This window comes from Alosa pseudoharengus, unplaced genomic scaffold, assembly GCF_046254945.1.
Source record: "Alosa pseudoharengus isolate Yale_2024_CS ecotype anadromous, Long Island Sound unplaced genomic scaffold, YU_APseudo_1.1 YU_APseudo_1.1_scf_11, whole genome shotgun sequence".
Lineage (NCBI taxonomy): Eukaryota > Metazoa > Chordata > Actinopteri > Clupeiformes > Clupeidae > Alosa > Alosa pseudoharengus.
In genome coordinates this window covers 9,245,296-9,272,232 of record NW_027468576.1, presented here as the reverse complement: position 1 = coordinate 9,272,232, position 26,937 = coordinate 9,245,296, and the positions used below count along the sequence as shown (strand labels likewise).

At 42.7% G+C, this 26,937-nt stretch overlaps 1 protein-coding gene and 1 long non-coding RNA gene across 3 annotated transcripts; both read left to right on the top strand.

Moving 5' to 3' along the window:
* LOC143116660 (uncharacterized) lies at nucleotides 1-26,937 on the top strand. 2 transcript variants are annotated; one of them, XR_012985891.1, is made up of 5 exons: nucleotides 1-216; nucleotides 5,886-5,997; nucleotides 20,451-20,561; nucleotides 23,133-23,217; nucleotides 26,033-26,937. It is a non-coding gene; the product is annotated as an uncharacterized LOC143116660 (long non-coding RNA). The 2 variants fall into 2 exon arrangements; XR_012985892.1 differs by lacking the exon at nucleotides 5,886-5,997.
* Nucleotides 3,391-5,403, top strand: sox2 (SRY-box transcription factor 2). The gene has a single exon (XM_076277921.1). It carries the CDS (start codon nucleotides 3,638-3,640, stop codon nucleotides 4,580-4,582), a length of 945 nt encoding a protein of 314 aa, XP_076134036.1. The 5' UTR covers nucleotides 3,391-3,637; the 3' UTR covers nucleotides 4,583-5,403.

Sequence of the window (26,937 nt, the reverse complement as noted above, 5' to 3'; positions counted from 1 at the left end):
ACGTTCAGCGAGAAGACCGAGCGGCTGCACGCTGGTATCGGAGCTATGTTGCCCGGGAAGCCTGCGAGCCAGGCAGGCATGAGAACTGACTATCCTGGGGAAGTACAGTAGTTTCAGCTCTCGCTAGAAACCCGTCAGCGGGTCTTGACGGCACACTTGGAGGGATACATCGTTCTGCCAATCAACCCACGATAAAGACAACACCCAAACTGAAGCGTAAGTGTCTGTGCCGGGTAGAGTATTTTCAGAGGGTGGACCGAAAACATGCGTATTGGCTATTTGGTCGTTTGAGCTTCCTGTGGCTGTGTAGTATCACCGTAGGCTACTTTTTGAAGCACATTAGTTTTGATAGACGTGTGCGCTACAGCGAGTTTCGACATTTCTCCTGCATTTGATAAGATCCGATGTGCAATTTAGATTTTTAGGTGCATGTTTCTTTTTATCGTCTTTATGTTGAATTACGTTTTTGTCCATGCTGTAACCTACACTACATTCTATGGAGCCGTAAAGCTTAGTTCATGGGCACAGTTGTGAGGATGTTGATTTACCCGGTTTTTCATCGCAGATTATTAGATGAACACAATGTTTGCGTAAACCTACATGTCGCGTTTAAAAACAAAATTAACACACACAAAAAAATCAAATCAATCCATTGGAGTTAGACAGCCGATCCAGTTAGGCTACTTTTCTTTCACTTATCCTCGCGCTCCGGGAGTTTCTTTCTGCGAAAAATAGTTGGAAGTATTTTTTTGTGCACCGCACTGCATCATTCAGCAACATATTGTAACAGAAAATATTAGGGGAAATGACTGATACATTTGTCACTTTCCATTATTAAACACTTATTAGATCTTTCCATTAAATGAATTAGCTTTACACATGCTCAATTGGCTACATTTTCATTGTTGTTAGCACGGCCCCTAGTGGCGATGGGTGTCAGGTTTGCTAGGGTGTCCATCATCAAGCAATCACACCTGACGTCTTATCTACCATTGAACTCTCATAAGGATGGTCTTGTGAGACTTCCTCTAGTGTGTGTGTGTGTGTGTGTGCACGCTTAGGTGCGCGCATCTTTGTACTTTTCCCAGTCTCAATAAATCGGTAACGGGCAAACCATGTAACCTAACTTCCCATTAGTATAGCCTGGAATGTCACTAGTTAGTGGGAGTGGTAGTAGTGACTGCTCTCTCCCCTTATTAAATTGTGAAGATAACGGCCATCATGTAGGGTGTCAATCGACCTACTTCAGTATCTCAGTTTAAAGGATATTTTTGGTGCTCATGAAATGTTATACATTTCGCATAAATCGGTCCAGATATGTCACACAAAACATTTAGTTTTGCATCCTTTTCTCGCAAATGTGTGCAGCGTATGGATATATTTGTGATGTTTTTTATTATTATTATTTATTTATTTTTGGACCATTGCAGGTTACTTGCCTCACTAGTGCTGGCCACTGAATTTTCAGTCGACGCATTTTAAGTGATTTTTTGACTGATTTATAAATGATATTTCCTCCAAATCCTTACTCTGTCGTCTTTATATTTCATTTAGTGTACATAATGGTGAGGTGTACTGGTCGGCAAGACTGTAGCCTACCTGCCAGAAGTTTTGGCGTCCATACGACTGTGCGATGTAACTATTTCGAGGAATCCAAACTAACATTGACATTCTCCTGGACGTTTTTCCGCATTTCCATAAAGGTTGATTCGTTGATGGTAGATTCCATTGTCAGGCCTGTGCAATAAGACATAGTCGCAGGTTTAATCTAATAAATGTAAGGGTCTGTATAAAATTGTTTATTTGTTCTTGTCTATTGCTTACAAAACACATTCGGCGTAGGCCTACCTAATTTACAGAATAGCCTATCTGTTTTCTCAGATACCATCCATGCAAAAATATCTGTCTATAGGCCTATTTTTCTGTATTAGGCCTATAATTGTCCCAAACAGGCTTTATTCTTTTTCTTTAGTATTGTATGTAAACCCATATTACCTCTGCCTATTTGCTATAGGCCTAGGCTGTCACTTTGTGGCTCCGTTGTTTGGAAGGGACTGATGTTACCCGTCAGTTACAGAAAATCCTCCGTGGCCAAAGGATTTTCATGTGAATGCTGTAGCGCACAGGGTTTGCTAGTACCTACATTAACCAGAAGAGGGCGACTTTGAAACACAACTGAGGTTTCGGCATAGTGGCGTGGGCTATGAAGGTTTATTATTGATACGACTGCACGTGTTTTGGGATTATTCTCTGAACTACCACTTTTGAGTTGATCGTGTGTATTTAATTTGGAGTATAAATGGTGTAGACTAGGCCTACTACCAGTAGCCCAAATATGCTCTGCATCACCTGCGTTTTTAAATCACAAATTAGTTTTATAAATTCTTAGAAAAACAACGATGACAACGGCAACTAGTTATACGTTTTAGAATATTCATCTCGTTTAGGCCAATTTGTTTTTAAGTGTCGATATTTTCTTCTCGTCCTCTCACTTTTGTGGCCAAGAGCATTTTAACAACAAAGCTTCTCCTAACATAATAGAAGGAAAGAAACCCTCCTTTTGTTCTGCCTGATGCAGTCTACTGACAACACGTTAAACAAACTAGTCATTTGTGATGGACATGTCGCTGCTTTCTACTACCATTTAACGTCCGTCGATCACATTTGACACACGGGAAATATTTAACTAGCCTACCACTCCAAAACACCCCACTATAATAGATTCTGGGGCCTGTCGCATCAGTTGTTGTTATTGGTGGTAATGGTTGTGTTGTTCTGCATAGAAATGTAGCCTACTAAATTTCATAAAGTTTTGGTTGGACTGTAAAATTGGCCTGCTGTTGTGGCAGAAAAAAACTCTATTTTTTGGCTATAAATCGCTCTGGTATCAGCTGTTATTTTGTCTGTATATGGTTTCTGTTATTGTTCCTACTATGTTATTTTAGACTGAATTGCTGCTTAATGTCTCTTTGGTTGGATAAAAAGTGTGGAATGCTCTCCGATTTATTTTGGTAATAATAATACTTTACAATTAAATTTGATAAATGCCCTGACTAATGCCTAATGAAAATATACAGGGTTATACACCGTGCCCATTTCACTTCTAATGCTACTAAATGTAGGCTATCATCATTTGCAAATACACAAGTTACTAACTTTTTTAGTTTACTGTATAAGGTTTGCCACTTTTTGGTATGCATTCCTAAGTACTTTCAGTTTGCTACTTACTATGATAAATTTATGGCATCTATTGGTTGACACTGTCTCTGCCTCTGCTATGCTGACTGAAATAACCCCGCCCCTTTATGCTAAATAATCCTGGCTGAGGGAACATCGCTTGTGATTGGTCAGGTGGGTAGCATTTATTTCACTGACAGCCCCGTACATGAATGGTTGTCTATTAACTTGTTCAAAAAGTATCAGGAGTTGTCAAGGCTCTGGCGGAGAAGCAGACGTGGTTTGTTGATTCTTTAAAGACTAAGAAAGAAGTTTGTGGTCACAACAGGACCAACTGGCTGAAGGAAGTGATACGTTTTCTACTTCAGTAAAGTTACTGAAACCGGCAAGGTACCTACAGAAAACCTCTGGATTGGACTTTCTTTCGCACTGGTGAGGCAAGCGTCAGAAAACCGTTTTAATGTATAACATGATGGAAACCGAACTCAAACCCCCGGCACCCCAATCAACTGGGGGTACGGGGAATACTAACTCTTCTGGAAACAACCAGAAAAACAGTCCGGACCGAGTTAAAAGACCCATGAATGCCTTCATGGTGTGGTCTAGGGGACAGCGAAGAAAAATGGCGCAGGAAAACCCCAAAATGCACAATTCGGAAATAAGCAAAAGACTCGGGGCCGAATGGAAACTTCTTTCCGAGAGCGAAAAGCGACCTTTTATTGACGAAGCCAAGCGTCTCCGTGCTCTTCACATGAAGGAACATCCGGATTATAAATACAGACCCAGGCGGAAAACCAAGACCCTGATGAAGAAGGACAAGTACACTCTTCCAGGTGGGCTTCTTGCACCGGGCGGTAATGGCATGGGCTCTGGGGTGGGTGTAGGGGCTGGCCTGGGCGCCGGGGTTAACCAGAGGATGGACAGTTATGCACATATGAACGGATGGACAAACGGAGGCTATGGTATGATGCAGGAACAGCTTGGCTACCCGCAGCACCCCGGACTGAACGCGCACAACACAGCACAGATGCAGCCCATGCACCGTTATGATATGAGCGCGCTTCAGTACAATTCTATGACAAGTTCGCAGACATACATGAACGGGTCGCCCACATATAGCATGTCCTACTCGCAGCAGACCACCCCTGGAATGACTCTCGGCTCGATGGGTTCGGTGGTCAAGTCCGAGTCCAGTTCGAGTCCACCGGTTGTCACCTCTTCTTCACATCCAAGGGCTGCCCCATGCCAAACTGGGGACTTAAGGGACATGATTAGTATGTACCTCCCGGGCGCAGAAGTTCCTGAGCAAACTGCTCAAAGCAGACTTCACATGTCCCAACATTATCAGAGCGCACCTGTACCCGGCACAACGATTAATGGCACGCTCCCATTATCACATATGTAAATGAACTTTTATATCAGAAAACTGGACTACTCTGGACTTATTTTTGTACAGAATTTTTTTGGGGGAGGGAAAGTTGTATAGAACTCAAGGAAAGAACACGAAACTTTTTTTTCTTTCTATTTAAAGAAAAGCTCTAGAGGAACGGTAGGATCTCCACAAAAGTTTTTTTTTCAGGTGTATGAGATTTTGAAAGTAGAAAAGGGGAGTCAATCAAATGTTTTATTATTGCAATCATGTTTTGTACAGTATTTATCAAAGAAACATAACAATCAGATGTAATGTTTGTAAACTACAAGAAGTAAAATTTTTATGAACGTCAATTCCTCTTAATGAATGAATGGATAAATAAATAATAGGGCCAGGATTGACACTGAGTTCAGTATACTCCAAACTCACTCTGCAAATACTGGAGGGACAGAAAATATGTAAAAGCAGGTAAATGTTTCTCCTTGAAGGTAAATAGTACTAAACCATTTTAATTTAGTTCAAATGAGAGTAAAGGAAAAACAAGCTTTCTCACAGGTTAAAACATTATTGTTAATTTATATTTTGTCTCCCACTCTCCATCTGTTAGAGATATGAAGTTTTCTGTTCATTGTTTTTCCTCATGGTTTGTACATTTTCTGTATATTTACTGTGACATTTTAAGTTTTATTTTAAATCTTCATTTCCGTAGTTGTATTTTAAAATGTGGCCTGTCCGCAGTTGCCAACACTCCATGTATATATTTGAACTAATAACATCATTATAACAGTTACAATTTCAGCTGAGTTCTTTTTCAATATGCAGTTTGAAATGAATAAATTTTTGAAATTTGGATATTTGAAATTGTTCTCGAGTTTTGATTTTATTTGTCATTCAGCTTAGTTTATTTGTTGTCATTGACAAATTAGTTTTTGTCATTGTGTGTGTTTAACTTATGTCAAATAATTATCTATCATGTCAAATAGGTTACAGGTGATCTTAAACTGGATTTCAATTTTGATAAATACATGTGTTGGTCCACTTCATCCCCTAGCAAGTGATGTTTTAAAAGTGCACTTATCATAAATAGTGCCACATTAATAGCATACATACATTGTTTTAATGTTTTAACTAAATAAGAATCAGAATGACATTTTTCACCGTACACATTCAGTTGTCCAAGTAAGTACTGGAATATTCTCAATATACTTCCAAGATGTGTGACTGAGTGAGTGTGTGATTTACTGAGTGTATGTGATGTGTGACCACGTTTAATAATTTGATTACATTGTCCTGAAGTGTAGATTGTACTGAAATTATTTACATCTCTGTTTTTTAGTGAAAACACTCCTTTGGATTTCGAGGAAGCCACCATGCAAAAGGTTGTTCCCTGTAATCCTAGTCTGAGAGGGGGAGATTAAACGCCAATAATGTTGAAGATTCACGTCAAGGTAGTCGATCATTTTTATATTTGCTGATCATTCTTTAGAAAACCTTTCAAACTACCATCTTGAATCGAAATTACATTCAGCGTCAGACCAAGATAAGCAAATTCACGTCAGAATATTTTAATTTGCCCGCCTTTGACCACTTGTTCCTCGTGCATCTATAGGCCTTTGACACCATGATCTGCATTGGTTTATATTTCCTTTAGGCCTACATATAAAATGGAAAGAGTTAAGTAGCCATTACTAAATACTAACACGGCATGAACTGCAAAGTGCTTGTTTTGTTTGACAGCATCAGCGCATGCCTTAGAATGATTGGCACCTGTCATTACGCGGAAATTCCGCCATCTGTTAATGACTTCATGAAATGTACGGACAATGTGTTGTTTTTTTTACAGACAATAGAAATTAAATATATATCAATAAGACCTTGTCAAATTGCTTGGTAACCTATATAGAAACAATGCGGCGTGATGAAGGCCTATATTTTTGCTAGCCTACTGACAAATGTGGGCTGACTAAATCTTAAAAAGTTGTTATAAAGCAGTAAATGCCTGCATTGTTGTTTTATCTGGTGCAATTACTTAAGGTAGGTTAGATCGTAATGTTAATAGTGAAAAGTATAACAGAAAATGACAGTCAAACCGAATTAAGGTCTGCGTTTTGCATGCACTTGTGAGCTTCCCGGACTGTTGTATTTCACACCAGTGTGAATGCAACTTATTTAAATACTGATTTGTGTTCGCCGTTGATGGTTTTACACTGCTACAATGCCTCGGGGCACAGAACTTCTTTACTCAATGTTTCACTTCTGCTTTCTGATATAGCCAATGGGGATAGCCTACATGTTTGCAGCCATGCCCTAGTGTGGCTTAGTCTAAATTAACACCAAGATAAGATTATTATGCGCCCATATTCGGTGCAAATAAAAGCGTTTGAAATCTGAAGGGTGTTAAAATATTTTGCTGAACTGCGGAGGTAGATTAGCACTCTTGCTTGCCAAAGCTCTGAAGCTTCTATTACAGCGAGTCTCAAGGGAACGGAGCTCACATTAACCGCTAAATGAATATTTGACGAGGTCTCATTCCAAAGTATTATTCCGACAAACGTGTCCCTACCGGACTTTCAAAGGGTCAGAGAGCAGTGCTTCAATTAATTATACAACCAGTAAGTTTGGTTGTAATGGCTGGACGTGTTTGGTAAACTAATTTTAAAATCTGTTTCCTCTCACATTGTTTGAGGTCTTTTAAACCGTGCGTTTTATTCTGCGGTGAAGGACGAGCTTTCTCTTGTCACATTATGCATAGTGAGCATTCTTTTGTAGACTGAATTATTACGGGGGAAACAGTGGAACACATGTGAAAAAAGTACACTCTGTTCATATGGCATAGATATTAAATGGCAACATTGAAATGAATCTTGAACAGATGTAGGGCATAAAGTAATGCTTACGCAGGTTTATTGAACATGGGCTAGAAGTGTCATTGATGTCTAGAGAGTACTGGAATACAGTGGATAGAGCTGCAAGAAACTGGTCCCCATGAGATTACGACAAAACAGTTTTCAATGTCATATTTTAATCCACTTTGTATTTCTGAAAATTACCGCTTTAGGCGTACCTTATTTGACTGGTTTAAAACCCAAACATTGATTGATTTATTGATGTCATTGTTTTTTTTTACCAAATGCCACATATTTTAAATCGACAGCCTTTGTGTTGGATGGATGGGTATTGTATAGGATGAAAGGCCATGCTGTTAGTTCACCTTCCGCTGTGGCGATTTTAAGAGATATTTGAACAACAACAGGTGGTTAAGCGTCGTATTTTATAGAAATCTGACAATGGTGGTCTTGAAAAATCCTACCATTCAAATTTTTAAATAAAACCCAAATAATGCGCCGCAAACAAATAATGATTTAGCCTATATGTAATACCTTGAACACTAAGTAAAATGCCGTTAAACTCAGTGTACCACAGTGGCTTTGACCTCTTTTACTTAAATTGAGAAATGTCTCTCTCAACATATTTCTTGTGATATGCCTATTTCTTTGCGTGCCGCGTAAGGTGTGCATATAGTCATTGGCGGTGCGCTGTCCTCTTTGTTTTTTGTTTTGTTTTCTGTTTTTGTCTCTTTTGTGCTGGTAGGATTTATAGGTGAGCCATGGCTAAATCCACGATTAGGCCTAGGCCTACTCCTCTCGTGTTTTTCTGAAGGGAGCAGTCATACCAGGCTACGAGCATAAGGGACAGTGACGTCATACAACTTTTGTCAAGGAAATATTCTTTGGTCATGATACCCTTTTAACCAGAAATGGTAGGCCTATCGCCATACGTGGTTGACCACCGTAGGTTTGACAATGCATTATAGAATTGTGTTTAACTTTACTTTGACATATCCTTTGTTGAATCTTTGAGACTTATAATTGGGCACATGAACTCATGAATTTCAGAGTTTTAACGGAGACTAAAAATGTCATTGGGTTGTCAGGTTAATACCAGTGCCATTAGCCTAGTCTCGTGATTTAAAAAAAAAGATAGCCCTATTATAAACTGTGTGATTGTGTTTACTTGAAGGAACTTTGGTAACTAGTGACTTTCTTCTAGCACTGTCATCCCCTCACCATTCCCATTTTTTGAAGGGGTGGGGTGATCTGTGGTGGTCGGGAGGGGAACGCAGCATTGTGCCATGCATTGAATTGAAAACTGTCAGAGATGTCGTCTATTTTAACAGTCTCTCATGGAGTGAATGGCAGTCGCTCCCTGATCCAGTGCAGGTGCAGGGAAGCTGGGGGATGGGGGTTCTCTCGGCTCAGCCAAAATGCGCATTCTCTTCAATAGACCACACACTGTCAGCCAGCATGGCATCAGCTCTACGCCTCTCCCACAGCTCCGCTGCAGGACTAAACCCAGTTCAGTTTTGTGCCTCTATAATCACAGCCTATGGCTATCAGTCGCCTTACAATGTTCGTAATGGGGACTGATCACCCCTCATAATATATATATATATACAGAGAAGGACATATTTAATTACATTTAAAACAACTTTTTAAATAGTTGTACCTTTTAATTCTAATGTTGACTGTGACTACATAAAACTGTAAAACTGTATCACAAATGGCACACCAGATTGAGGTGAACTGGCATATGCTTTATGTGATAATGTGTGTTTTAGGTACCTTTAGTATTATACCGCCTAATCTTTTCAATGTTGAATAACGGGCCTGGAGATAGACTATTTAAATTCGGGCATGTAAGATTATTGGGTACCTCTGTCCGGTGGTCATTTAATACAGGCTATGCTAATTTATGCTACCACAAGCATACCGATACAGCTACCGGCGCCCCTAGGCATCACAGTCTTTACGAAATCTCCAAGCGAATGCGTTGTTTCTTTCCGTGGCATTTGATGACATGTTGAAGCGTGAGCACTTTCTGTGCGACTTTATGCATTCGATTGTCCATTTGCAAGACTTTGAAGTAGCACTTGGGTAGTTGGAAAGAAAACCCGAGACAGTTCAAATTTCTGAAGGAATGCCTGTAAAATGTAGTGTAGGCCTACGACCTTCAGTTTTCACTCAAGAAGTAAAATTAAGAAAGCAGAAAAACAACTAATCATGATGTCATGAGATGGGGACACCTTTATGAATATTTCATGGTTATTTTTTTTAATTTATTTTATTTATTTTTATTGCCATAGACCTAGGCTAAGTTTACCAGTGTAAACGCAATATTTATCAAGGACGAAAATCTATCTACCTGTGCTGTTAGTGTCATTTTGAACTTACATATATAGGCTACACATTGTCCTATTACTAATTCGAGTTAATACGTTCTTAATAGTGCTGTAACAGCGGGTAATTGCCCCCCTTTTCGAACAACAATGTAAATCACCAACTCTTTCTTATTTAATAACGTCAAACGCTTCGCTGGATTGGCTCCGACAGTGAAGACCTTTTCTTTCTAAGCAGTGTTGTTCGGACGGAACAATGCAGATCTAATTGTGGAGATTTTAGGAGCTGGCTACTGAGAGTGAGCAGCAAAGACTTGGAATCTGGAGCAGATGACTGCTGAAATACATTGCTTGGAGGGATATTTACTGACTGGATATACTAGTGTTGTGGTATGTTTAGCCTACTTGTAATCTGCTGTACAAATCTGGATTTGATAGACTTTTTTACAGCTGACTTGTACGACTGATGGAAATATAGTCATATTTCTCTTTTTTTTCCTCGCAGTGTTTTACTTTCACCTCCCTCTACTTTGAATCAAATCACATTATGGACTCGCAGATTTTTAGAAAGGCCAACAGCATAGTCGATCTCGAAGGCGCCTGCTGTTCTATCAGCTGGGAGTGAAACCTCTGTATTTTCACTTGACGCTGATTGCACGGAGTCTTGGGTGCAGCGCGCGTGAGAACGGCGCGCATTGTGCTCATTTACGCATCTGTTGTTGCGGTGCTGTAACAAGGTGGAGTACAGGCCCAAGTGTTTCTGCGTTACCACAAAGTCCACCCCATGCTTGGAACAATATATGCTTTGATGCAGCGGTTCAGTCAGCAGGGGTGTTCAGAGCGATGCAGATCAAGCTTGCTTTTAATGGACCAGTGGCATAGCCTGGGAGCTAAACGGAGAGGGGAGCACAGGGGTGGGGGCTGCACGGGTGTGTGTAGAGGGGAGGTGGGGATGGGGAAGGAGCAGGAGGGGGGTACTTCCAGACAAACGTCGTTGTGCTGCACGGATGCAAAGTTTGAAGTAAAGCCTTTGTCCGGCTTGCCAACCGAAATGGAAACCCATTATTTCAGTAGAACATTTGGGCCTGTTCGAGTTAATCATCCTTTCATTTTTAAGTAGCCTGTGATTTTTTGTACGCTTCAATGGTGTGGCCAGCTAGCTTTTGTTTTGTAACATGATTTAATTTGGTTGTATAAAGCCTAAACAAAACAACACAAAATCATAATGGTTTTGGTCTGTTTCAAATACAGCTAGGCTACAGTGTCTTTTATTGTACGCAAATTTATTGTTTCTCTCCCTCAGAGAAAGTGGTGCTGCACAGGTGTATTTTACACCTCGTCCTTCAGATGTGAGGGCCGAACCCGGATTGGTGTGTTGCTTTAGGAGTGCATTGGCAACGTTGTGATTTTGTGTGCCGTGCCGTGCCCCAAGGGAAAACCATGCTGTCACTCTTTTCTGCAGTAACACCAGGACATCTCTGAGAAAGCTATAGAAGTTCACAAACTTTCACTTAACATCAGTTAAGTGTCAAGAAAATGGAGTCACAAAATGTACTGAACACAACAAGAGAGTGATCAATTACATGTGTTTGTAATAAAGTTTAAAAGATCCTCGCAATATTTTTTAAAAACTATAATATTGTTTGTCTCATAGCCCTAATCGTGTCATTATTAGACATCCCCACATAGTTAATTCCAAGGGCATTTTAAGGATGATGTGTATGACACAGATTTGCATGGGGAAATCATCAGCATACAGGCTGTGAACTTTCTTTCTTCGTTTCCCAGCAATCGCTTTGGCTATTAGGGGCTGTCATTAGGCAACCCTTTCTAGACAGCTCCGCGCAGAGCTCCCCAACAGCAGATCCCTTTGTTCTCCCCATTCCTCCCAATTTCAGGCTTCGCTTGTACATACCATTAATGTTGATTAATGGCGTTATAAGCATCTGGGTTGCCCTATTTAGCAAGACATGTAAATGCCAAAATTAGAACTATTACCCAACCATTATTAATTGTTTTGAGGTTGTATCAAACGTCCGAACAATCGGTGGGAATTGTGTCAAGTGAGACCTTGCGGATATAACTGGCGAGTGTATGGCAACTGAAGTTAGCATTGTTATCAAACATGAAGCTGAGATTATATACTGGGGGAATATTTATCATCACTGCGTTGCAGACAGGCGGCAGCTTGTTGCACCCCTCTGTTAAATGCGACTGGCTTTTGTATGCTTTTAGAATAAAGGGTTTAGAAAAGTTTGTCTGGACACTGAATGGGCCCCACAACGGCTCTTTATATTTCTCTGGGCGAGCCCTACTCCTCTGAATGGAAGTTTAAGGGCTTCTCGCCGAACGCGTGGGCTTGTTGACAAACCAACTAATTTGTCAAAAATAAGCTCTCCTCACAGCTGGATGTATTATAGCCCATTTGTTTTGTTTATGTATATCAAACTTGTGTCATTATTTAAAAAGAATAACGTAGCCTACCGTTGTGCAAGACCCCCCAACAAATGCGCAAAATTTAGTGGCCTTTAAAACGCCAGTGATTCTGTAGAATCATTCATGAGGTTGAATTTGAACCTGAATAAACGCCCAATCATTACTCAGCTTAATCTCAGTTCTTTCTGCCATAATGCGGAGGTTATTGAACGCCTCCTGTACAAATGTCTTGTGCCGCATCGTCTTGAACCATTTAGGAATACCACAAATGGGACAGCATTTCACCTGTGGTGCATGCCTTTCCTTCCCAAATTCTGATTAACAATGTGAAAAGAGAGAAAACCCTGAATGACTGTGCAGGCTTAACCGTTGATCATTCAAAATGCTTGTGTTAAATATAGTCAATTACACGCATGATTTCACTCCAACAGTAAATTATATTCATCAACTGCTCCCTGGTTCTATCACTACAGCCAGACCTGAGGAAGTCATATATTTGCGCCAGGCATCAGACTAATTAATACTCTAGAGCGGTCAGTGGGTCTCCAGTCTTTGAGACTGTGTTGGAATGTAAAAAGGGCTTTCTTTCACTGCCTTCTCTAGAGACCTAAGCGTTCTCCTGTTAGGGATGGAAAGCACTGGTTCAAATGCGACACATGTTTGAGGAGAGCAAAGTATTGGAACCACCGCACTACCGTATTAAGCGCCTTTACGTTCACCCCCTCCCCTCCCCATAATGTATGCACATGTTGATCATTGTGCACCAGATTTCGTTCATTTCAAACACAAGTTAACGAATCGTTGCGGAAAACAAGTAACAATCATTTGACTGGCAAAATAAGACAAATGAAATGCGCAAGATAGGAAATTACGGTCTTTAAAACTTCAGAAGTTTGTTCAACAATGCATGCCGCCAGTCACTCACCCTATAATTCAATTATTTGAAGCAACAGCAGAAATAGGTTCGATATGAGTAACCTAATATGTCTAATAAGTGTAATACTATTATTAATAATGATAATAATAATCAGATAATCATTTAGGTGCCTATGTGTGTGTGTGTGTGTGTGTGTGTGTGGGAGGGGGGGGGGGGCGTCACTGGAAGAGTTGCTAATGTGAAGGACGTAGCAGGTTAAAACTATATGCCATTCTGTGCGCCACTCAGTGCATCTGATTGTAAATAAGCGGAGTTCACACGCCGATCGAGTGACTGAGGGGAACAAGCGAACCATTTTAATCAGGTGGCTATCTCCCTATCGTGGAGATCAGAGCCCCGCCACTCCCGGGCTCGTCATTGTGTCCCCACAGCGAAATGACATCTCCCTCAGAAAAGCGAGGCGAGTCGCAGGATGAGATTTCAACTGTCTATGCGCTAAACCTTTCATTACCAAATACACCATAGAATGACTGTAGTCGCTATTAAAGATACATTAATGAGATTTCTAATCTCAGTTTTACCACTGCAACTCAGCTGTTTTCTGACAGTCATCTATGTGTTATTTTTTATCGGAATATTTAATTTGCGTGTTGAAATGTGTGTTGTATCTATAGTTTGATAATTTCTTTTGATTTCCAAAAGTGCCAATACTGTTTGTTTAGGTTGAGAATACACTGTCACTTCGCATCATCATTACAATGAAACACGGTGATTACGATGGACACCGAAGTTTTTTTTTTCTCTTCATGTCTCGGTCTAAATGTTACATAGCTTGTGCTGGAGCTACGAAACTGGCAAGATGCCAAGTCAAGTTATCATTCCCTGAGGGAACGACAGAGATCCGTGACAGCTGGACCTCTTGTATTGATTATATGACACCGTAGGTCATTTATGGCGTTTTGCGCACTGTTGAATGGGACATCAAACCTATTAACATCTTTTGGCACACGCATGTACCCAACAATCATAGTCAGTCCATCATCATTTGACAAGTGCCTCTATAGCTTAAGTGTGCACTCAGTGTAGAGCTTTTGCGCCATAAAAGGTATTATTTATCGTGCATCTGTATACTAGAGGCGCACACTGTTGTTTATAGGACGAAGACTCATATCTGTACATGTGCGAATGCACTGTGCATCCTCAGGTTAAAATGACAGATGACGCAATGTGGAGCGAGATAGTAGTTGGACAAACGAGGATGGTCGTGTTGGTATTTATCGGTGGGAAAATGAACACAAGACATTATTGATTATTTGTCATCTTCTGTTATCACTGTCGATCTTAAATAGCCTACTCTCTTCTTCTAAGAATACTGACAGTGCCCTACGGAGCTTATTGTTTTGGCTCCAGGGTTTCATAGGCAAATCATATTTATGATTTGTTTGATCATTTGCCTATATGTGCAGGCTGTAATTCAGTAGTCTGTTGTATTCAGGGAACCACAAAACCACTAGTTAAAAATGAAATGACAACTACAGACACTTTCAAGCTGAATAAAAAAGTGGAAATTGTGTTTGAAACTTTGAGATCTTCCCATCTAGAAGTAAATAGGTCTATAATGATTCTGTGTTTTCAATCTTATTTAGCAATTTGTATTGATGGCATGAAGAGAATTTTACAGTTTGTGGCAAAAGAGAAAAAAAGAGGATGCAACATTTGCATTATTGCTCAGTAGATTATTGCGGTTGCTGCTCCGCTTCTTTGGAGTAAGTAGGATAAGCTTAGAGTGCCTTGTCACCGTGGTAACTGCCAGAACAATTCAGTTGAAGTTTGAAGAGGTCAGCTTGCGGGGTCAACAACTCCAGCCGCTGCCTGTGCCAACTTCTGTTGGGCCTGGGACTTTTTGTGTGTGTGAGTGGTAGCCCCGGCCTAGCCCTGGGTGGTAGGCAATTCCAAGTCTGATATAAATTTTTTGAGTCAGTTTGCGGCCTAGGCACTCCAGGTGGCCTGTGAAATCGATTTTAACCCTGTGACCCTGTCTAGCAGAGGCACGGTTGACAACCTGGGTGAGAATTTAGCTAGCCATGACAGATTTCCCCCAAGTGCACTGAGAAGTGGGGGGTGGGGAGGAGGAGATGGGGTTCAGCAGTGATTTGTGTGTGTGTGTGTGTGTGTGTGTGTGTGTGTGTGTGTGTGTGTGTGTGTGTGTGTACTAGAAGAGGTCATTAAAAGCCTATTTAATAGTTTTTTTTTTACAATGGCCAAGGAGGAGAGGGGATGAATGCATCTGCCATCCAGGAACTAGAGGATGTGGTTGCCTAGTCTGACTCAGAAGGATGTCTCTAGGCAGTCAGTGGTGACTGGATGTAATCAAATATTTTAGGTCTGAAAGTTTCTACAGGCGTGTTTGATGCAAAGTAAGTCAACCTTACACTTTATTCAGCACTGTGTTTTATTCCTTTATCACATATTTACAGAAGTGGATCACAGACTGAAATTGCTGACCCTATGTCCATCAAGACTAAAATAATCACGTGAAGCAAGTGCGTGAAGCACATATTGTTGGCAATATCCAATTAGTTTACATCAGAGAAGGTAAAGTGGTCACTCTACTTGACATTCACAGAGAAATTCACCTCACTTTTATTAGCAGACTTGTACCTCTGTAGTACGTGATCTAACATCCGGTTGACATGGTCTAGTTTTCATCAGGACAGAATCTGTCCAACCACAAGTGACAACATGGAGTCCTGGGGTGACGGCATTCTGTATTCCATTTGAATTGTGTGTTCTATATCAGAAGAGGAACCTGCCATAACTATGATCACAACCATGGCCCTTTCATTCATAGGAAAGGCATTTACATCTGATATTGGACACTGACAACATTTTTATAATGTGATAATGTAATAGGGAGGTTCATATGTGTAGACATGGAGGTCAAACACAAAAAAGAGTTTTGAACTGTGTCTTTTGTACAGCCCTGAAATACGAACATTTGACAAAAGTGATGGAAATTAATTTCACATGTGTATTTGTGTGTAGCGTACTCTTGAATCAGTTTAAATAAAAAGCACAGCAAAAAAAAGAAACATTGAAAACTCAATGGCACGATTGTATTTTGGTGTATAGCATTGTTGAATCAGGCCGTATAAAATCCAGAGCAGAAAAGAAACATTCAAAACTTAACCTTCAGGCATATTTTTTGCATTGTTTTCTTCTCACAAGAGGCCAACACGAGGTAGCAATCCTTGAGTGTACTTCGCTGATCAGATCAATGCATCGGCATTAGTTCAGTCTGTCAGTGGTTCATTCAGCAGGAGGCGTCTCAAGGTCCCCTTCCCCTCCTCTCATTTTCACGTCGGGTCTTTAGACACAGACTTTAGGAAATGTCTTTGTGGCTGTGGCTGAATGTAAGACGTTTAGACCAGTGTCAGTGCAAGGATGGGCTCCACTGAAAGGTCCTTGGATGGCCCAAAAGGATGGTTGGTAAAAACACAGAGTGGCGCCTTAAATGACACATGCGTTGGGGGAGAGATGAACCTCATGTACAGTGCCGCTAAAGTGTGCCTGTATCCAGTGCAGTGCATGTCAACTTTGTTTTTTGCGAGTCTTGTGTATGTGAAAGAGGGAGTGTGTGTGTGTGTGTGTGTGTGGTGGTAGGGGGTAAGGGGGGGGGGGTGAACAAAGGCCAGCCCAGTCTCTTCAGCTTGACAGTGATCCCATTTGTTTCATGTTTAAAAGCTGATGCTGGGCATTTTCCGTGTGTGAGTGTGAAAGTGAGTGCGATTCGGCTTGTGTGAGCATGCGTTGGTGTGAGAGTGTATGAGAGAGAGTGTGTTTGTGTTGTCAGTGCCTCTGTGTGTGTGTGTGTGTGAGAGAGAGAGAGAGAGAGAGAGAGAGTCCAGAGTGTCCGCTCCAGTGGATTGTCTCTGATTGTGTTTGATTGCGTTTTGAGTGGCGTTTCCGTGCGGCTCCTGAGAGCTGGTGCTGAGCCTGTGCTGTCACGGCCCCCTGGGGAAAGGGGAGAGCACCGTGCCCAACATGCTCTCCAGCCCACTCCATTACACCAACCGCCAGGCACAGATAATACGCACCCAAAACACACACTCATCAAGTGGGGTCATAATAGTCTGTTGTTAAATGTGTGTGGCAGGTCTGCCTTACGAGGTACGCCCTGAGCTGGGATATGGGCAAGATTTACACGTCATGCCATTATGGGATGTTACTAAAGTCGGCAAGAGTTTTAAGTATCAATATTTTGTATTTGTAGTCGATTTCTGCAGTGTGTGTGTATGTGTGTGTCTGTGCACGTGTGTATATGTGTATGTTGAGAGGGTATGTGGGTGTGGCTGTGTTTGCCCACCCAAACTAATGACATAGATCAGTCCCATAGCCTGGTCACATCATCAGTGTTTTCCATAAACTCCATTAGGCTTGCCTATTCTGCATTTCTCAACCTCTCCTCTGTCAACACTTCTCTGGGCCAAAGGTGGTCAGTGACTGTGCTCCTATGCAAATATTTCCCCAGGCAATGTGTGGAGGTGAAAACTGCTCTCGGCAGATTGCAGTTCAGTCGGCCTCGTCCACAGAAATCCACTTAGAGTACTCCAACATCCACTCCTCTTTTATCAACAAGTAACTTCCCTCTTCTTTACTTCCTGCTCTCTCTCTCTCGCTCTCTCTCTCTCTCTCTCTCTCTCTCTCTCTCTCTCTCTCTCGCTCTCTGCTGAAGCAAAATGTTTTAGTTCCTGTTTGTATCAGACATTTGAGCAAGGAGAAACAAACAAGTCAACATGATCTGTCGTTCTACTTGTCAACTGTGATCATATATGCACCGGTGGTTATTCTCAACAACAGCATTCATAATAGTTTCAATGCCAATCAGCATATACAGAAATACATTTTGAAATGATCTTTTATACATAGATAGGAAACATTAAGACCACACTGTTGAATGGTGTTAGACATTTAGTTGGTAACAAACACAAAGAAAGCCATCTATTTTCTACCTCACGACTTTGTAACTCTGACTGTGAAGCATTTGACCTTGTACAAAGTAGATGACTTTGTTGTATTTGTTACCAATTAAATGTATAACAGCATTCAATGGTTTCCCTCTTTATATATATATATATATATATATATATATATATATATATGTGGATGTATAAATGTGGTTGTGTGAATGGTTATGTGTTTATGTTGAAGTTTTTGTATGTTGAGATGCCTTAACTTAATGTGTGTCATTGCCTGTGTCTGTCTGTGCGTGTTGTGTTGTGTTTGCGCTACTACCATTGTGTGTGTGTGTGTGTGTCTGTGTGTGTGCGTGTGTGTGAGCGCTCGTGTGATGATGATTAATGAGGTATTTTTGGCAAGTTGGCATTACTCATCAGTACCATGGCAGTTTTGTTTCAAAAGTGCTGGTGCTGGGGAATGGGGGATTTTGGGCCATCAGCAGTGTGTGATGTCAGCACGCAGGACAACAAAAGAGGAGCCCAAATCCGTGGCGTTTGCAGCCCTGACGGGGGCCCAGCCAGGGCTGCACACAGCCCTCCTTTGACACAGCCAGACCGACAAACACACCAGGCCAGAGCCCCGCGCCCAGAGCACCACACTCTGCTGGTTCAGCTCCCCCAACCATCCACCCGACTCTCACTTTAATAAAGAAAGAAAAAAACATTGCTATGAGTTTTTTTAATTATGTTTTTGTTGATGGAAATACAACCATTTGTTTTTTCAGTGCATCGTTGCCTAAGAAATGGTATCGTTCAACAATGCGTCATCAATTTAGCTCATTAAATTCTTAATAGAATAATTTGTGTGCCAAATGCTCAAGGTGGGCTAGTTGTAAACAGATGCCTTTGTTTTCAATCACTGGCACTAATAGAAGATATTTGGTATAACATGGGTTTTACGGTTATGGTGCAATTAGAAAAGTGAGTGCTTTATTAACATTTCCAGTGCAGGATTTGAACATTAAGTAGACAGGTGATAAGGCTTCACAGCTGGAAATTGGATCCCACATGTCTGAAACATGTACGTGCCACTTATTAATTTCTCATACCTGGGGTTGAAATGGTAAGAGAATTAGAGGGCCATTCAAACTAGATGCACACCTTTATTTGTTTAATACTGTGGCGGTGACATGCCAAATCCTTTCGTGTTTTTCCTTGCAAATCAGGATTACACACAGAGAGTTCCAGCACAGCAAAAGTGGTTACTGTTAATGTGCTGTTCAAGACACACAGCAGCTCCAGGAACCAGTCATAAATCCCGATATAGTCTCATGGACGTTGAAAAGAGGCATAGGAGTGTTGGACTAGTTTCATATAGGATATTGAATGTAAAGTACACCTGTAATCTATAGCAGCGCAAAGCTGGACAAATATAGCATATGCTCATAAATCATCATTACGTTTTGTTGAGGAAGTGAGACAAATGAATTGACAAATGCTTTACTGACAGTTGAAAGACAATGACCAAGCCAGAGAATTGACTTATCTTTCAGAGTGTTGGGAATTTGTTATATGTGTAATAACCTGTTTTATTTGGAGCGTAATGACCAGGAAATGAATGGGCAGGTGGAACAGACATCCCAAACACACAATCACATTAAGTGATGTTAAACCTACTGTACAACTTGACATAAACTACGTATTGCAATTAACTTTGCTATGCGTGAACCTTGGCTGATGCTTCAACTTGTTTAATGGCTGATGCCCGATGCTCACATACTAGTGCCTCTCTCAAGGTCCTCTTCAGACAAGCCCTTAAAGTCCACCATTCTCTAACTGGCTCCAGAGCAATGCGGGTTGAAACGCATTGATGGATCTTCAAGGCAGTGCATTGTGGGACTGACCATACACCCACCACAACCACCACCCCTCCCCACTGCCATCCGCACAATCAAGAGCCCTTTATGAAGGGGGGGGGGGGGGATTATGATGGCAATGCCTTGCAGTTGATCTGCAGGATCTTGCGTTGTGGAAGGAGATAAGTTGTGTAATTGTGACAGTACTGTAGCACAGCGGCGGCCATTCATTAAGGACCCCCATCTGTAATAAACTGCGGGAGGGACGAATGGCAGCTGTGTCGCTGAGACAGACACAAGGCCACTCTTTCTGTGCGAGAGCGCTACTTTGTCATAGGCTCCGTCTGTATGCGAAAATCCTCTGATTGTACAAGCCAGCCCTGAAATTCCAATAGACATTTGTTTTGGGGGGCAAACAAGAGTCTCTCTTTGAGTACATTGAGAGGGAAAAAACAGCATTGGAAACAAATGAAACCCAGATCACATTGGGATGTTTTAGTTCATTTCAGGGGGGAAAAGCATAGAGGTTTTTTCAGTACAGACGATTATATGAGTTCAATGGAGAGTCACTGAAAATTGTTCATCTTTTCTTGTTCAGGTATGCCAACATCTGCAGCATCTCAGCAGAGAAAGGTGCCATGAATAGTGAAGCCGGTGAAGCCCTCTCAAGATTTGCTTGGCAGTCCAAAGATACAGATGGGAACTGAAGGTAAACGGTCTTTAACAACCTTGAAAATAGTTTCCATTTTCTCTTAGTTTGTAGAATCCCACTAAATAAGTTGCTCATGTCCTCGAGATGCTCCTGGGTGTGCAGAGGTTGCAGTATCACTCTGTTGGGCTGCATAACCCATAGTGCTCCTGAGTGGGCTCGGCCCTTCCCATCCCGTAGTGTGTGCAGTCAGCCACACCTCTGCATTCCTCCCATATGCTGATCTGGTACAAGGCATCATATAGAACCCCATCATGCAAATCCTCCTGCCTACAAACCCCATTGTCTGGCCGAGCACCAGCCAGAATAGGCAGAATACCAGGAGCCGTTTCTTTTTTTGGTTCAGAGTGTTTGACAGGAGTGGAATGTGATGTGACTTCATGGTTGCAGGTGACATTTCCCACAAGGGCCCGTCCCTTGTTTAAGTCCCTTGACTGTCGTGTCAATAGCCTTAGTCTCCCAATTCAGAAGTCAAGCGGGCTGGTGGATCGTGGGCGGACGGGTGGGCCTGGTGGGTGTCTGGGGTGAGGGGGTGGGGGGGTGGGGGGCTGAGCTGAGCTGCACTTGCGCCTTGTGGAATGTGTCGTGTCCCCGTGAACTATTTCCTGCTTTGTCTTATGACGGCTGTTTGGCAATCCGTGGAGTTCCTTCTCCCTGGCCCTCTCACGGCTGGAGTATTGACACACTGTCAGAACTGGAAATGAGCCAGGAACAATGGCATTCCTCCATGGCAACGGGCCACTATAGGTGCATTTACCTTTAAGTTAGATGCAGGGCAGGAAGTCTGAGAGTAAATGGAAAGAATTAACAGTAGTCCAATCCCATACTACGGTATGACCACTACCACAAGACTCATTTGTATAATTTCATAGATAATTATCTTTTACAGTAAAAAAAAGTCAGGTTTTAAATGTATTGATTTATAATAGAAACAGCATAATTGTCATGGGAATACAATATTAAGAGGTGAAAGCAATATGTGGTATATCTCAGCTATGAAAGAGAAATGTGCTTTTTTATTTGTACAGCTTGAGAGTGGCTCAGAACTCAAACAAACTCCCACAAGGATATTTGCCATTGCTAAGGCAACTCAGGACGGTTAAGAGTGGACTAATTAGAACAAAAGCAGGCTTTGCTGGTGTTCATATTTCTCTGAGGATAAATACCTCTTCGGACCACACATCCTCCTTTTTTTGGATAATCAATCAAACCTGTATTTGCTTTGGAGGGAGCTGTAATATTGGAAATGAACTGGAACTTTGCTGATAAGGCTACACAGCTCCGATTATATCACATTAGTTTGGAGAGTCTGCTTTCTCAAGAGACTCCAAACACTCTAATTTCCTAATTTCCTGTAGGACTTTTATGTAGGACAGAACTTTTAACAGGTGTGTGAGATTCAAAGAAGTTTTAGAGTTTTACAGTGTGTCTTATCCTATCTCAAATGTAGCACACAATATTCTGCCAGTGATATTCTGTGTACATTTTAAAACGACTCTCTGCCCATACTGGTCAGTTTTGCCACCCGGCCACCACAGGTGTAGAGATGGCCTCACAGACCTAGCGGTGTCCCAGAGACAGCAGGCTGCTCCAACTAAATGCACAAGGACAAGTGGGACTGTGTCCATCTGCCCAGAATTTGTTCCAGTCGTGCCCCCAGCTGCACTGTGAGGGGACGGCGGGACTTTAGGCCACATGTTTGTGACACCGGGAGTTTGATGAGGAGTTTTTGTGAAGTGGGGTGGGGGGGGGGGGGGGGGGGCAGGAAGGTGGAGAGGCTCCTGCAGCACCACCCAGCATGGGGCTTCAGGGGGGATTTGTGGAGGAAGGGGGGTTGGTTTGGGAAAGAGGGGGGCATGGGAGGCGGTGCCCTGTCTACAGGCCTTTGTCACTGTGGGGGGAGAGGCACAGTGGCCCTGCAGGGAAGGAAACGCAGCAGTCCCCCTCACCCCCCCCCCCCCCCCCCCATCACCACCCCAGCGTCCTACTCCCTCTTCTCCAACGGCAACGGGGCAGGGGGGTGGGGTAGAGCACATTACATGCTTGCAAATCAACTCACCGCTTTCATTTGTACTTTGCCAGGCCTGTGAGGAGATGAACATGCACAGCGCAGACAACACTGGACCATTTATGTCTCCCAACAGTCAGGAGTGTAGTCAGTGCAATCACGTAGACACAAACATCAACTTTATTGGCGTTACGCTCTCTAAAAACGTGTTTGTGGAACTCCAAGCACTTGGTGAAACTTTGTGCCGTGTTTGTTTGGTTGACCAGAGGTGATCGCGGTGTGGAGGAGAATCCTGCTGAAACCCAGTGAAATGACTAGCGGAGGCCCCTGGGAAAACTCTGTTGTGTGGGTTAATAATCCCCTGACCCCACATCCACAGCACATATTTAGCCCAGTTTACACACTGACAAAACTTTAGCACTGATCTGGGATGGGCATCTCCTTTGATGCTAACAAGACATAATGTGATGACAGTTGTACTTTCACCACAAATTCACTCCCCTCTCCTCTCCTCTCTTTCTCTCTCTCTGTCTTTCTGTCTCTCTATCTCTCCTTTCCCCTAGTTTCTCCCCAGCACGACTGTGATAATTGGATTTTGCGGACACCTGTATGAGTGCAGTATATCCAGGGGATTATAAGCAGGGATGGGTGAGTCAACTCTAATTATTGTCACATTAACCCGTACAAACCGCCAGCCCCCAAACCCCCCAACCCAGCGAATCAGGCCCGAGCGGGTGCTCGTCAGAACCCCTCAGCCCTCCACAGGCCTCGCAGACCCACCGAGTTTCCCAGGGAACCACAGCCAGAGAGAGAGGGAGGGAGGGAGGGAGGGGGAGAGAGAGAGAGAGAGAGAGGGAGGGAGAGGGAAAGAGAACTGGAGGGACAGAGGGAGAGGGAGAGACAAGCGACAGAGGAGCCCCACTGTTGGAGTTCCCCTCTGTTCCACTCCACTAGTTATTTCAGTTCCTCCCGCACAGTAAGCCCAGGAGCAAAACATTCCCGCCCCTGCAAACACTGTAGCAGTAATACATACATATATACATACATACATACATAAATAAATAAATAAATATCATCTCATCTCTTAACTCATCACAGTCTTTTACACAGAACAGCCATGTGCTGCGTTATTTACAAGGAGAGCTTGAGAGTTTGATGTGCTGGCTCATGTAACTCAAACGTCCCACTTGTGGCTCGGAGGAAAGAGGAACTCGGACAGTGTTTGTAAACAGCGTTTGGCGTAGTGTTTCTGGCAGGACAGAGGTGAACAGGATTCCATTCACGCCTGTTTACTCACACCCAGGTGGGGGTAGGGGTTGCCTGGCGCTCAGGGAGTTGTTTTGTGTTTATGCTTGTGTGTGAGTGTGTGTGTTTGTGAGAGAAAGAGAGAGAGAGAAAGAGAGAGAGAGATTGTGTGTAGTTGGGGGAGGGGGTGTATTGAATGAACGATGAGCAGAACGGACAGGGTCGTATGCCATCAAAAGAACTGCCCCCTCCGTCCCCCCCCCCCACACACACACACCACCCCTGCCCCAACCCCACAAACTTCAGGGAGCTGAGAGGGACAGGACAGGGGCTCACAAGGTGTCCACAAGGGGCAGGTAATTTATCAGGCAGGGCCAGCCAGCAGGACCTTCCCATGGTCACCTCGCCGAGAGGGAATACGTAATGAGCTGGAGGGCTCCGCATTTGCCACGGCTGATTAGCCCCGAACAATGGGGCCAAACAGAACCTCGCAGCGCTCACAATGGTGACTGCAAAGCCTCAAGGCGTTGTCTCCATATTTTTAGAGGAGGAGGAGAAGACGAGAAGAGAGAGAGAGAGAGAGAAAGAGAAGGAAAGAGGGAAAAAGAGAAATACAGAAACACAGAGGAAGGGAAGGAGAGAGAAACAGAGTGAGGGAGAGAGGAAGAGAGACTGGCAAGAAAGACAGAGGAGTGAGAGAAAGAGGGAGAAAGGGAGGGGAAAGTGAAAAAGACTGGAGTTGACTAGACTGTGTGGTTCTTCATTAGTCAAAAACAGAGCTTCAGCCATCTCCTTGTTTATACTCTGTTGATGTGGTGAAGCATGGACGGGCTAGTACAGCGGAACACAGGCCTGATGTTAGGGAACTGAAAAGAGTTCTGTTGCCAATTGTACTGTTGATAGAATGATGTCTCAAACAGCTGACAAGAAGGGCTGTATTCAAATATGATGTTTGTTAAATAATTTAGTGTAATATAGTTATTTTAGTAGTAGTAGTAGTAGTAGAGTTAATATTGTTTTAGTGTAGGAAAGAAATTTAGTTTAGTTGTGATTCAGGCACGTGTAGGCCAGTTTTAACACATGCAAGGGAAGTTGGAGAATAAAGCTTGTTTTTGGCAGTCATTAACAGTGTCATTACATGCTTAGCGTAAAGCTACTCATCACTGATTACCATCCATACATTAAAACAGAGCGTGAACATTATAGTACCAGTTAAATCAGCAACCCCCTTCTTTAAGCGACAGAATACTTTGTAATCTCAACTCTGCAATTAGTCCGAATGACTGTGAGATCAACTTCATTAAGGGCTTTTTCCCCCTCGAACCGAAGGTACCGGCTTGCCCAAATGTTCAATCTCTGTGGAGAGCATATCTCTTTGGACGAGCTCTCCTAAATTAGTTTCCATATCAGTTAGAGAGCCAAGAGCTCTCCCCCACCCCCGCACTTCTCACTATAAACTTGAGCTGTGATAGAGAGAACCTCTGGAATATTTATTATGATTATAGGAGGCAAATCCACAAAGGCCATTTTTGCCCTTCACTCTCACGTTCTACCATTGCGACTTGTGTTCTTCCAATTACCTAATGCCATTTAAATACACAGGGCCGGGCGTTTGCACTTGACTGGAGTGGGGGAGCCAAGAGAAGTCACGCTTAATTGTATTTCATAAATTATAATGAAAGCCCATCGGAATAAGCTTGCTGTAATAAAATGATAAAATGGACAATTATGGGGGGAAATTCAGGCGCCGTCATTTTCTAAACACACTCAAGAGAGTGTGCTTAAGCTGGCTATGTGTTGAAGTGGAGTGCCCTCAGGAGGGCCTGAAAGGACACAAAATGATCACTCTTTCAATCACGGGGAAATACTTCAGGTCAGGACTGGGCAATATGGCAGATCACTGGTGAAGTGTGTGTTTATATGCAATACAATTCTTTGATGTTAATTTATTTTCATTACTATTGTTTCTCCTGTGAGATTTTGTTGAACTCTGCCTATATTTATTGGGAATGTTATCATATTGAATAGTTCTTGCTGACTTCCCATTGTGAATACACATTATTTGTATACATAAATATGTGTGTGTGTGTGTGTGTGTGTGAGTCCATGAGTGTATGTGTCTTAATTTGTGTGTGTGTGTGTGTGGAGTGGGTGTTTCACAGAGGGCCTGAGGGCAAACACAGGGACTGTAAATCAATAACGCTGTGTCTCTTTGCAGGGGGAGCGCGGCTGTTTGCTGTCCTCGGTGTCACTTCCTTCAAGCATACAGATAACTGGCCTGGCCTGCAGAGATAGCAGCCCTCTATCACATCAAGAGCTGCTCAAATCCCCAGACAGAGTGTTTGTCTTAGGGGACAGGGTCACACACACACACAAACACCTGTGACTGGGACATGGAAGCCTCCCTCTGCTCAAGGTGTCTGAATGAGGGCTTGTGTGTGTCAGAGAAATGGGGAACCAGTGAGTGTGCATACATGTGTATGAGAGTGCATGAATGTGTGTGTGTGTGTGTGTGTGTGTGTGTGCCTGGACCCATGTAATATGTGTGTCTCTTGGCCCGCAGTCATGGTAGGCAGTGTGGTGAATCAAGGTGTCATCTTCTAGTCGTCGGAAAAGCCAGATGTGTGTGTGCGTGCACGCGCATCCCTTTTGTGTTGGCACATGTGTTCCATGCTGTTGTCCGTGTGTGAACCATTCTCTGCTAGCAGAGGAAGACAGCTGTGTGTGTCCATATATAATGTACATGGTTGTGTGTGTGTGAGAGAGAGAGAGAGACTAAGATGCATGTTAGTATTAAGTGTTGTAAAATGACATATGATCTGTTGCTGGCTAAGAGTGTGTGTGTGTGCATGTGCACAGCAGGGTCTGAGCTGTTGAATGTTGTGTGTGGAGGTGTCATCTGCTGGTAGCTGAGAGAGACAGCAGTGAGTGTGCGTGAGTGTGTGTGTGTGTGTGTGTGTGTGTGTGTGTGTGTGTGGATGTGAGAGGCAGCTCCACTGACAGTACCATGTCAACAGAGCGCCTGCTGCTGCCGCTCCGATCCAGGTGCAGACCAAATGAGTCATCAGAACCTCCTGGCCAAAGCAAACAGGATTTATCATGGCTATTTGCCATACAATCATA